Source organism: Seriola lalandi, unplaced genomic scaffold (assembly GCF_002814215.2).
Source record: "Seriola lalandi dorsalis isolate HSWRI2012SDOR001 ecotype SW California unplaced genomic scaffold, Sedor1 jcf7180002053436, whole genome shotgun sequence".
NCBI lineage: Eukaryota > Metazoa > Chordata > Actinopteri > Carangiformes > Carangidae > Seriola > Seriola lalandi.
This window is the reverse complement of record NW_019523989.1, coordinates 8,165-19,920: the sequence shown is the minus strand read 5'-3', so window position 1 is coordinate 19,920 and position 11,756 is coordinate 8,165. Positions and strand designations below refer to the sequence as shown.

The window sequence follows — 11,756 nt, the reverse complement described above, 5'->3', positions numbered from 1 at the left end:
CAGGCAGAGACACGCTTTATCTTTATCTGCTCCTCAGAGGAGCTGCAGTTGAACATACCTCGGCTGCACACAGGCTCTCTATTGTCAGGCTCGGCTCCTCAGGTCGCACAGGGGGGGGAGATCACCGGGAGATACAGGGGCCGACAGACAGCGCCGTTGTCCACGGGATCCTCCTGCAGCCCGGTTCACACTCCTGTGTTTGTACAGTGGAGAGTTCTCACTCGCTCGGTTTGTGATCTGTTAGACAAACACAGACATCAGCGTGTTTTGAACGAGATTAAATCAGGTTCAGCTGAAACTCACACCAAAGAAAAGCACTTATTAATATTCATATGTTTGAGCAACGGGTCAAATAACTGTGTGTAATGTGAAGGGCTCCGAACTCATCAACTCCATCCTCCATCGAGATATTAAATGATAATAACAAGTAGGATAACAGTAGCTGGTATATCAGGGTTGTTATGGAAACCGCAGTTTTTATTCTTAGTTATTAGAAGAACTATTGTCTTCTCTCACAATCTACCTGACCGCACCGTACAGAACATCACCTCACGAAGATGTTTAGTGGTGCAGCACCTTTCAGCACGTTGAACCTCTGCACTTCACTTACACTGGTTGTGCACATATAGATTAATGGTCAGCTGTAATGGACTTGGCGTACATGCGTCTTCACAGAAACAGGGTGTTGACACAGATTAGATTTCTGGTTTTGTGTAGCTGTGATCGGAGGAGAACCCGGGTCACTCTGGAGACTGAGGCGACGCAGACGTACGTCGGTGTTAATTCACGGACTGAGCAGAGACACACTCCCACCCTTTTCACACTCTTGTACGAACGAAGATAAATCTCCCTCCTCCTGCAGCAGGAGAGACGTGAGGAGCGCTGACCTCCCGTCAGCAGGTGAATGGGAGTGAGTGGTGTCGGGTGGTGCTGATCCGGAGGAGCTGTTGACTCAGTGCACGGCGTGGAGGAGAGCGATGAGTGAAGCGAGTGCTCAGGGCCAGGTTGTAGACACAGAGGGTGGGGGTGGGGGGTGAAAAAGGAGCCCCCCCCCCCCCGGTGTCATCTGTTTTCCCTTGTTGTGCCTGAGGTGGGTCGACGGCTGCGGCTCATCGGTGCCATCAGGGAAGACTGAGGCTGCAGCTTTTACGGAACGCTCCCAACAGTTTCGTCTGTCTTTACATCAGCTGTAAAAGATCAGCTGCAGTGTTTGTGCTTGTAACGGCCCCCGCAGTAAAACCTCTCTCCATGTGTGTTGCACCAGGTCCCAGTCACACACTCTCCACGTTCCTGCAGCTTTAGATATTTTATTTGTTTTGCACGTCTAAAACTGTATTTTATATTTTATCTGATGTTTTATTATACGGTTTATGTATAAATGTGTTTTATGTTTATAAGTTTTATTATCCTGCTGGAGCCAGTGTGGATTATTTTATGATTGTATTTGATTTTTTTCTGGGTTTATTTGTTTGTTTCTCCTAAAATATAAAGTATAAAGTTCATGAGATATGCGTGTATCATGTTGTGGATGTTGAGCAGTGAAGAAAGCTTGAGGTAACGTCCACAGGAAACAGCAGCTCAGCTCATATTTGGACTGTGACAGCAGCTGAACTCTGCACTGATCTGATTGGATACCAGCCACTCTCCTGACCTCTGACCTCAGGAGAGATTCCACTTCCTATTGTGGGCTGCCAGTCATACTGATCCCTGGGTGGTTACATATCCTGTCCAGCAGAGTCAGAGCAGATGAAGCTCTTCAGTCTGATGTTTAATGTATTGACAGAAAACAACATGGTTTATGATGCTGAAATAAACCTTCCTGTGTCTCTGTGTTTGTCAGGTGGAGAAGCAGAGAGCGGATCTGACCAGAGAGCTGGACGATCTCACCGACCGACTGGAGGAAGCAGGAGGAGTCACCGCCTCACAGGTGAACTGACGGCCACTTAAAAATGTTGGCGGTTCACATCCGACCCCATAACAATACGGAGGGCGAATAATATGTTCTCAGAGCTTCTTTTTGTTTTGTTTTGTTCTGTGTGCGATCAACAGATGGAGGTGAACAAGAAGCGAGAGGCCGAGCTGCAGCGTCTGAGGAGGGACCTGGAGGAGTCCACGGTCCAGTCCGACGCCCTGGCCGCGTCTCTGAGGAAGCGGCACAACGACGCCACGGCGGAGCTGAGCGAGCAGTGCGAGGCTCTGCAGCGGGCCAGAGCCAAGCTGGAGAAGGAGAAGCAGAACCTGAGGATGGAGGTGGACGAGCTGGCGGCGTCGCTGGACAGTCTGCAGAAAGTGAAGGTCAGGATCCGGATCCGCTGTCACCGGCACAAAGGTTTTCCTTTTCTAACTTCTTTTGTGTCGCGCTGCAGATGTCCTCAGACGGTCAGATGAAGAAGCTGGAGGAGCAGCTGTCGGAGGCCAACAGGAGAGGAGACGACCTGCAGAGGACGCTCACTGACCTCAGCCTGGCCAAGAACAGACTCACAGGTACACCGACCTCAGACCCAACCTGAACTCTGAGTCAAGAGATCAGGGAGCTCAGTGGGAGGAGGTCTTCTCTTATTTTCTGTTGCTCAGAGATGGAAAACATTCTGCTTCTGCATCTACTGTCACAGTCAGAACTGTTTGGTTTATTTCACTGTGTAATGTCTTCATGGGAGGTTTAACAGAGTTTATAGTCGTCATTGAAAAATGTGCCAATATGAGGGGCCAGCAGAGGCCCCCCCCTTTCCCCATGGGGGGCCCCTGGTATTTTCCTAGTTTGCCTCTGAGGAGTTAAACTGTAAACGCTTCTGTGTTCTTGTGTCAGCTGATAACGCAGACGTGAGTCGACAGATGGAGGAGGCGGAGACCAGAGCCAGTCAGCTGACGCGCTCCAAAACTCTGCTCCAAACCCAACTGGAGGATCTGAAGAAGCAGCTGGACGAGGAGGTCAAGGTCCGTGTTCCAGCTCGGCGTTGGAAACATCAGTGATGAATGTGATAATTCTGAGTTTTTCCACTCAAGAGTCGTGTTTCTGTCGCCAGTGTAAACAGGCGGTCAGCAGCAGCCTGGGCTCAGTGCGGCAGGAGTGCGAGGTTCTGAAGGAGCAGCTTGAGGAGGAGCAGGAGAGCAAGCAGGAGCTGCAGCGCCTCGTCTCCAAGCTCAACAGCGAGGTGACGCACTGGAAGACCAAACACGAGTCTGACGGCATCCAGCACGCCGACGAGCTGGAGGAAACCAAGTGCGTGGTGTTGACGCCGGCTCCCGTTGGTCATCTCGACTCTGAATGTGTCTCAGTGTTTTAATGTGTGTGTGTGGGCGTGTGCGTGTGTGTGTGTGTGTGTGAGACAGGAAGAAGCTGGCGACCAGGCTGCAGGAGGCCGAGGAGGCGGTGGAGGCCACCCAGGCCAAATGTTCCTCACTAGAGAAAACCAAACAGAGGCTGCAGGGGGAGGTGGAGGAGCTGTGCATGGACCTGGAGAAGGTAGAGCAGGAGAACGCACCGTGTGAGTGTTACAGTGGCACCAACGTCTTTGTCGTCATCCCTGAACATTTTCCCGCTCTGTGTCCCAGGCCAGCGGCTGCGGTCAGGCTCTGGATAAGAAGCAGCGGGTCCTGGAGAAGCAGCTCGGAGACTGGAAGCAGAAGTGTGAGGAGCTGGTGGCCGAGGTGGAGGGCTGCCAGAAGGAGAGCAGGCAACACGCCAGCGAGCTCTTCAAACTCAAGACGGCACACGAGGAGTCTCTGGAGCAGCTGGAGGCTCTGCGCAGGGAGAACAAGGCTTACCAGGGTACGATGGGACACGCGGTGGTGGAAGGGGCTAATTGATGGCTAATTGGCTAACGGTAACCATGGTGTTTGTTCTCCGTGTGACAGAGGAAGTAGCCGACCTCACAGATCAGCTGTCAGACGGAGGGAAGAGCGTCCACGAGCTTCAGAAGGCGAAGAAGAAGATTGAGATGGAGAAGGAGGAGCTGCAGGCGTCACTGGAGGAATCTGAGGCGGCTCTGGAGGTACACGGCTTCACACTGACTGTCAGCTGTTCCTTCTGATGCGTCACAGCGTGGCGTCCCATCCCAGGAGGGGACTGGGCCTCAATCTGCAGCACAGAGTTATGATGCATTTATGGACAATTATGTCTGTCTCTTATCAGTGTAACAGTGGAAAGAAATATTGCAGTTGCAGGTTACATGAACTAGAGGTAGCAAGTAAAGGTCTGACAGGAATCACATCTAATCAGAATGAAATCCAATCATTTTGTCCTTGAGTCCAGGTGAACGTTTGTACCAAATTTGAAGAAATTCCCTCAAGGTGTTATGAAGAACTGTGTTTTGTGAGGTCACCGTGACCTTGACCTTTGACCTTTAGCCACCAAAATCTAATCAGTTTATCCTTGATACCAAGTGAATGTTTGTGCCAAATCTGAGGAAGTTGCTTCAAGGAGATATCCGAGATATCGTGTCCACGTGTCTCCTCGGCGAGGACGAGTTATTCAGACGCTGCATCATCTCTGTTTCTCCAGGTGGAGGAGACCAAGGTGCTGAGGCTGCAGCTGGAGCTGTCTCAGGCTAAAGGAGACGTGGAGCGACGGCTGCAGGAGAAGGAGGAGGAGACTGAAGCTGCGAGGTATCTCTTCTTCTCTCTGACAGTCACTCCATCCACAGCGCTGACACTCTGTCCTACTCTAATTATTCTTCATCCTGTCCTCTATCTCCCTTTACTCCCTCTACAAAGTCATTACATTGTCTGTGGAGGTAAGACCTGCTTCATTAAACTGTTCCCACTTTAAACTGCTTCGCTGTCTCTGCAGCGACACATGCACATGTTTATTACCTCCTCTCTCCGTCCGTTAATCCCTCCCTCCTCTGTCAGGAAAAGCCACCAGAGGGCGCTGGAGTCCCTGCAGGCCAGTCTGGACGTGGAGGTGAAAGGCAGAGGGGAGGGACTGAAGCTGAAGAAGAAGCTGGAGGCCGACATCAACGAGCTGGAGCTGCAGGTGGATCTGCTCACCAAGAGCAACGCCGAGCTCGGCAAGAGCGGCAAGAAGATGCAGCAGCAGATCAAGGTGCGACGGCCGTGTGATTTTCTCCTTCGCCTGTGGTTTGTAACGGTCTGAGACTCACAGAGCGAGTGTCCTCCCCTTGTCCCAGGAGCTGCAGGCTCAGCTGGAGGAGGAGGTGCGGAGCCACGAGGAGTGCAGGGAGGAGCAGGCGGCTGTGGAGCGACGCTGCGGCCTGTTGGTCAGCGAAGGGGAGGAGACTCGTGCGGCCCTGGAGAGCACGGAGAGGGTTCGCAAGACCCTGGAGGCGGAGCTGCAGGACGCCAACGAGAAATACGGCGACCTCAACAACCAGGTGAGGCGCAGCGTCTTCGCTCTGGAGCGCCGGCAGACGCCGAGAGTTTAATCTGATCTCATCACGCTGTTCCTGTTTCCTCCCGTGTGCAGTTCCAGTCGGCTCTGAGCGGGAGGAGGAAGCTGGAGGTGGATCTCCAGACTCTGCAGCAGGAGCACGAGGAGCTGCAGGGAGAGCTGAGAGGAATCACAGACAAGGCCAAGAAGGCCAGCTGTGAGGTAAACACACACAGGACCGATCGGAGATCACAGCAGGCGAGTTTCACACATGCTTTTAATATATCTTTTTAAACGGTGTCAGTTGGCCCGGGTGGGGGAGGAGCTGCGTCTGGAGCAGGAGCACACGCTGCACCTGGAGAGGGTGAAGAAAGGTCTGGAGGCTCAGATCAAGGACATGAGCGGGAGGCTGGACGAGGCCGAGCAGATGGCTCTGAAGGGAGGGAAGAAGATCATCCAGAAGCTGGAGGGAAAGGTACGGAAACGTGTCTGACCTGTCGTCTGTGAACACGATGTTCTGTCATCGATATTTGAAATGAATGTGTGTGTCTGTGTGTGCGCAGGTGAAGGAGCTGGAGCTGGAGCTGGACTCGGAGCAGAAGCGTCACGCCGAGACGGTGAAGACTCTGAGGAAGAACGAGCGTCGGCTGAAGGAGCTGCTGTTCCAGTCGGAGGAGGACCAGAAGAACCAGCAGAGGATGCAGGAGCTGGTGGAGAGGCTGCAGAACAAGATGAGGGCCTACAAGAGACAAGTGGAGGAGGCCGTACGTCGCCCCGTCCTCCTCGCCTCAAAACATGTCACCCAGAGTACAGACTGCATCTCTTTAATCTCACACTGTTGTTGTTGCAGGAGGAACAAGCCAACATGAACCTGGCCAAGTACAGGAAGACGGTCCATGAGCTGGATGATGCAGAGGAGCGGGCGGACATCGCTGAGTCAGCGCTCACCAAGATCAGGACCAAGAACAGAGGCAGCTTCGGCAAAGGATACTCCTCTGTGAGTAACTGCACACTGTCAGAACTCATGTTAACTTCCTAAAATCCTGATTTTGTAACTAGAGGTATTTTTCCCTCTGTGGTTGGTCTGAATAATGACGGGGTCGTGTCTGTGCTCCTCCAGGGTTACAGCACGCCGTACCCGGGCCTGGTCCGGTCACCCAGCTCCGCGGGCTCAGAGGGCAGAGGAGAGAAGATCCTCAACGACGACAACGAGTCGGTGAGCTCGCTCATCCCGGCATATCTCAACTCGCTGAAGAAGCTGATGATCGATTAGAGATGTGACGTCGCCGCGGTCGAGTCTGACTGTTTCTAGTTTCTACGTCGTCCTGCGCCTGAAGAGTTGAAACAGTCTGAAACATCAGGGAGGATGAAACAAGTTTCATAACGATTTCAGGTCGTAAAGCAACAAAAACTCTTTCCTCTGTGTCTGTAACATCACAGCTTTAATCACACGTCTATATCCACTTCATCATATTTGTATCTCAAAACAGATTGAACATGGAAAACTGCTTCACTCTAAGCGTCACCACAGAGTTAGAAGTCATGTATAATCCATCATGTGAATCACGAACATCATCAACAAATCTTTCATTTACATTTGAAAATGACACAAAATAATAATAATAGTAACTATTGTCGGCCATGACAGATTCCTGAAGCTTTTAATCTAAAGTGTAAAATATTTTCCACTTATAAATATGTTTTTGAAATAATAAAGCCAGACAACAATTCAGTTAGAGTTTATTTAGAATAGATTAACAATGTAGAGAAGCTAAAACTGCAGTTAGCTAGCTAATAGATAAGGCCCTCAGCTGTCCACTAGCTAGGAAGCTAACAGTAACTACTTTTAGTAACTACTATGGGAGAGTTAGCGCTCAGTGTTTTCTGTAATTTTAATAACATTTTCTAAATGCTGGTTCAATGAACAATGAGGTCAGTAAACATGTAGCATTCGTCGCTACAGTTTTAAATGAACTAGATAAGGTGGAAATGAGCTAAGTTACAGTAAATATGGACAGGACATTATGATGTCACAGTGAAGTTGACCTTTGACCTTTTGGATATAAAAGGTTGTCACTTCATAATTTTATCCTATTAGACATTTGTGTTAAATTAAGTCATAAATAGTGTATGAATTCAGGAGTTATGGCCAAAAACATGTTTTGTGAGGTCATGGTCATGGTGACCTTTGACCTCTAAATTCTGATCAGTTCATTCTTCAGTCCAAGTGTCCAACCTGTGTCACCAGAGAGGACGTCTGAGGGTTAAACATCTGACAGCACCCTCAGGTTCTGTAGTGACAGAAAGCAACAAGGCTAGGCTAACAGGTTAGCAGTTTAGCTTTGGCTGATTCTTAACAGTGATATTGTGAAGAACATTAAAAGCTATAATCTACATTTCTACATGTTAAATACTTTATATTATACTTGTTTAAAGTCAAACTGGTGACCTTTGTAATGTTTGATCACATTTGCGAGTGGCAGCTGTGTAGTGTGTAATGTGGTGCGTTACATAAGTAATATACAGAAGATTTGTAGATGAGTTCATCATTAACTAATGGTTTATACACGACTTACAACCAGTCATTATTATAAAGAGTAGCCATGTAATATATTCAACAAGGTGCCATCAACACGTGGGTTACTCTAGGTCAATAATAAGAATCTCAGTGTATTTTAACTCTTTGATAAAGTGTATCTCTGAACCTTTAACCACGTCGATTTTCTCACTGTTTAAACCTGTAACAAACATTTTACTGTTGAATGTGAAAATGTGGTTTTTAGGAAATAAAATTCCTTTTTCATTTATTATTCAGATTTTGTTCAGCGTGATCATTCACACAGAAAACAAAAACAAAACACAAAGCTCATGTTATTACATATGATACATATTTTCATTTTTATTAATGAAAAATTCCAACCTTTAGCTGTTAATGTACAAAAACATCTCAGTCCTCCTCTCTCACTGGTCAAGTCAGACTAAGCAGTAACACTGGATAAGACCTGGTAGTAAAGAGCTGTTTGTACATGGAGCTTCTGCGGCAGCTCTCAACCAACTGAAGCAAATATCACAGGAGACCTCTCAATTCTCTCTCATATAAAACACTTAGATTTCATATATTATCAGTACCAAACGTCTGTATATTATATGTTTTTATGTATTTTACACTTCACTCCACTGCCTCCTTTTCATAGCAAATCACACATCTCACTTATTTACACCAGGCCACCCTGAACATAAAACACTGTCACTTCCATTAGTAATAAAATGATTAAGTTCTCTTTCATATGAACAGTGACTTACAGTAAATTTAATAAAAATCATTTGGGAATAAAGTGCAATTGGCTGATTTTTAATTCTCATTAGGAATGAAGTAAAATAAACATGTTTTTCTTTCAGAGATGCTAACAGTAGCCAGATTTGTGATGCTAGCTGGCCCATCAAGCTTCAACTAAATAGTTTGGAGGTTGGTGTTTTTAAAAAAAAAAAAAAAAACTTTTCCAAAAGCAAAAACACAAAAGCAAAATTGTAATGAATGTAATAAACAATGTGCTTCTCTGGATTAATCTAAGCTACAAACATTAGCATGCCAACCAACAAGCTTACTGCCCAAGCATTAATTCCAATAGTAAGGGGCCTGTCAGCAGCTCACTATTATATGGAATCACAGACATATCAGAGTTTAGCGCTAGCAGCTCCTTCCTGCTCCTTATTTGGTTTGAGTTTATGCTCCAGAAACTTCACCAGACCTCTCTATGTGCCCGTCATTCAGGGTGCACATGAGTGTGCAGCTCCTCTACATGGGTGAAGTTGTTTTTGTACCCCAGTCTCTCAGGTGAAAGTCCTACATGTGACCCATTCTTCCATCTTCCTTTGTCACTCTTTTGTGTATTTCATATTATCTCAACTGACTTCCTGAAGCATTTCTGGCAGAAAACCTTTGCTGATTAACATACATTTCTGTCAAAAGGAGAAACAGTAATGTTACATAACTTGCTGACGCACATTACATGAACCTTATGATTAGAATGCATGTAGAAATTAAAAATCACCTAGAGTGAAATCTTTTAGTCCGATTTAGACTGGGGTAGTCGTGCACTTCAGCCTCTTGTGGCCAAAATGAGTATTACAACAACAATCCTGTTTCCAGTAAATTTTTCAATGTGTTCAAACCATGTAACAGTTATATTAATTATAACACCATACAACACCAGAGCTCCCAACACACAAATGATACTGCGTCTTTAAATCCACGTCCTTCACATGGATCATCATCCCGTGAGAATGCTGACTTTAAGGCGTGTCACCTGTATTCTCAGTGTTAGGCTGCATATTTTACATCATTTTGCAGGCTCTTGTTTTAAAACACATTGTAAACTTTAAGAAATCAACTGCAGCTGGACTTTAAGCATTAGCATCAGCTTAACGCAAGCTAACTACAGCCAGTAAAATCAACCGACAAACTCCACAGTTGTTGACTAGAAATGAGAAACTTACTTTTGTTTACTTCTGTGTGATATTGAAGATCCATTTTATTATTTTTTGTAAACTGGATACAGTCGGGTCCAAAAGCCTGTCCACGTGACTGGGATACTGGTCTCAGACTTCTGGACCCGACTGAGACAGGAAGCTTGACAGGCGTGGCAACAGAAAGCCAGAGGGGGGCGGTGCTTAGCAAACGGTAAATACATGCACATGGTTGATAATTATATTAAAATACTTTAGCCTAGTCCCTACACACAGTCATAAAACACTCATGTAGTTCAGCAGCATCTGTTAAATCACTGAATCAGAGAGTCACAGAGCAGAAGCACAAACAGCAGCAGCTGCGTTACAGAAACATTTACATGTTACATGTTCTTTGTTGCCGCTTCTTTATCTGAGTGTCGTCACTCTCACAGTTGAGCATCAGCTTGTGTAAAAGAAAACTATGACCCATCACTCTTTGACATCATCACCCTCAACAGGTGGAGGCTCATCCCACAGTCTGGGGGGGGGGGGGCAGGATCCCAGCACAGTCAGTCTCAGGCATGTAGCTCCAGGTCAGTGTGTCTCTGGGGTAAACGTGGTCGTGTGCTCTGAGATCAGATCTCTATGTCCACTGGACGAACGTCTCCAGTCTTATTCTCCCTCACCCACAGCTCCCTGTCTCTGACGGGGTCCACACACTGCAGCAGCTGGTCCACCGGCTCCATCGTCTGGACACACAAGGAACAACATTAACACACACATTTTCTCTGCTTCTGTTCAGACATACGATGATGATGATGATCATCATCATGTCTTCACCTGTTGTAAACTAACTCTTTACTTCCCTCTGCTGGAGAAGATAGGGAACCTTCAACTTTACGTCTAACCTTAGTCTTTAGCAACAAACCTTTTTATATTTGCAGTATAAATAAATTATTGACCAATATGGGAGAGGTTCGAGCCTCTATTATTAAACGAGTAAATAATAATATCAATAGTAATGATAGTAATACATTTTATAGAACACCTTACAACACACAGTAAAAGAAATAACTACAAGGCATAAAATACAAAATAAATTAGAATAAATAAATAATTGCAGAAAATAAATATAATTGCATTGAATGGTATAAACAGGAGAACTTGTGTTTTTTCTTTATTTGCAATGTAAATGTGTCAGTTATTAGTCAACAGCTGCTGTTGTTGGTTTATTTTATACATTATTACACATGGACACAGTTCACAGTCTTTTAACTCTGTCGAAACTAAGATCAGTAATAATCACATAATTTCATCTCAACATTAAACTAAAACCTCCAGCAGGTTATTATCATACTGAACCATCTGATAAACACACTGTATGATGAGGCAGCTGTTGGATGCTGCGCTGAGCTGAAGTCGTACTCACACTTTGGTTGAACATGTCGGTCTCATGCCGCAGCGTGGTGTACTGACACAGGTGCTGTCTGATCATCTCCACCCGCTCCACCTCCAGACGCTCCAGCTCCTGAGAGAAGAAATAATAATATATGTACACTACTGTCTATGCAAGTTAGCAACAGGGAACACAGGTACACATGCCTCTCCAGAAATCATTTATTAATATATATACTAGTTTCTACTGTTTATTTACTAAGGGGTCAAAGGTCAGACCAGAGACATGTTCCAGGGCTGATACAGGGATCAAACCTATTAGTTTGATCCCTTGACTAGTAAAGTCATAGTAAAGTAAGGCATAAAGAGTCATGAAAATGTCACAGTATAGTAAGGCATAAAAAGTAAAAAAAAAAAGTCATAGTATAGTAAGGCATAAAAAAGTCAAAGTATAATAAGGCGTAAAAATGTCAGCAAAATTTCATAATATAGTAAGGCATAAAAAAGTCAAAGTATAATAAGGCGTAAAAATGTCAGCAAAATTTCATAGTATAGTAAGACACAAAAATGTCATAGTATAATA

General features: G+C 45.9%; 1 protein-coding gene and 1 long non-coding RNA gene across 5 annotated transcripts in view; one reads left to right on the top strand and one right to left on the bottom strand.

Moving 5' to 3' along the window:
• Positions 1 to 8,143, top strand: part of LOC111651120 (putative uncharacterized protein MYH16) — a 41,803-nt gene extending 33,660 nt beyond the window's left edge. For all 4 annotated transcript variants that reach the window (XM_087172596.1, XM_087172595.1, XM_023401072.2 and 1 more), the window contains 16 exons: positions 1,841 to 1,927; positions 2,050 to 2,295; positions 2,367 to 2,484; positions 2,807 to 2,934; positions 3,024 to 3,220; positions 3,331 to 3,463; positions 3,553 to 3,769; positions 3,856 to 3,992; positions 4,502 to 4,605; positions 4,852 to 5,044; positions 5,130 to 5,333; positions 5,426 to 5,551; positions 5,634 to 5,804; positions 5,893 to 6,093; positions 6,180 to 6,326; positions 6,450 to 8,143. In XM_087172596.1, coding sequence (XP_087028722.1) covers positions 1,841 to 1,927; positions 2,050 to 2,295; positions 2,367 to 2,484; positions 2,807 to 2,934; positions 3,024 to 3,220; positions 3,331 to 3,463; positions 3,553 to 3,769; positions 3,856 to 3,992; positions 4,502 to 4,605; positions 4,852 to 5,044; positions 5,130 to 5,333; positions 5,426 to 5,551; positions 5,634 to 5,804; positions 5,893 to 6,093; positions 6,180 to 6,326; positions 6,450 to 6,602 — 2,562 coding nt within the window. In that variant the 3' untranslated portion in view covers positions 6,603 to 8,143. The remainder of the gene's footprint in view (positions 1 to 1,840; positions 1,928 to 2,049; positions 2,296 to 2,366; positions 2,485 to 2,806; positions 2,935 to 3,023; positions 3,221 to 3,330; positions 3,464 to 3,552; positions 3,770 to 3,855; positions 3,993 to 4,501; positions 4,606 to 4,851; positions 5,045 to 5,129; positions 5,334 to 5,425; positions 5,552 to 5,633; positions 5,805 to 5,892; positions 6,094 to 6,179; positions 6,327 to 6,449) is intronic.
• Positions 8,144 to 8,200: 57 nt separating this feature from the next.
• Positions 8,201 to 11,487, bottom strand: LOC111651119 (uncharacterized). The gene is made up of 2 exons (XR_002760481.2): positions 11,208 to 11,487; positions 8,201 to 10,527 (listed from the first exon to the last, which is right to left on the bottom strand). It is a non-coding gene; the product is annotated as an uncharacterized LOC111651119 (long non-coding RNA).
• Between the last annotated feature and the right edge of the window lie 269 nt (positions 11,488 to 11,756).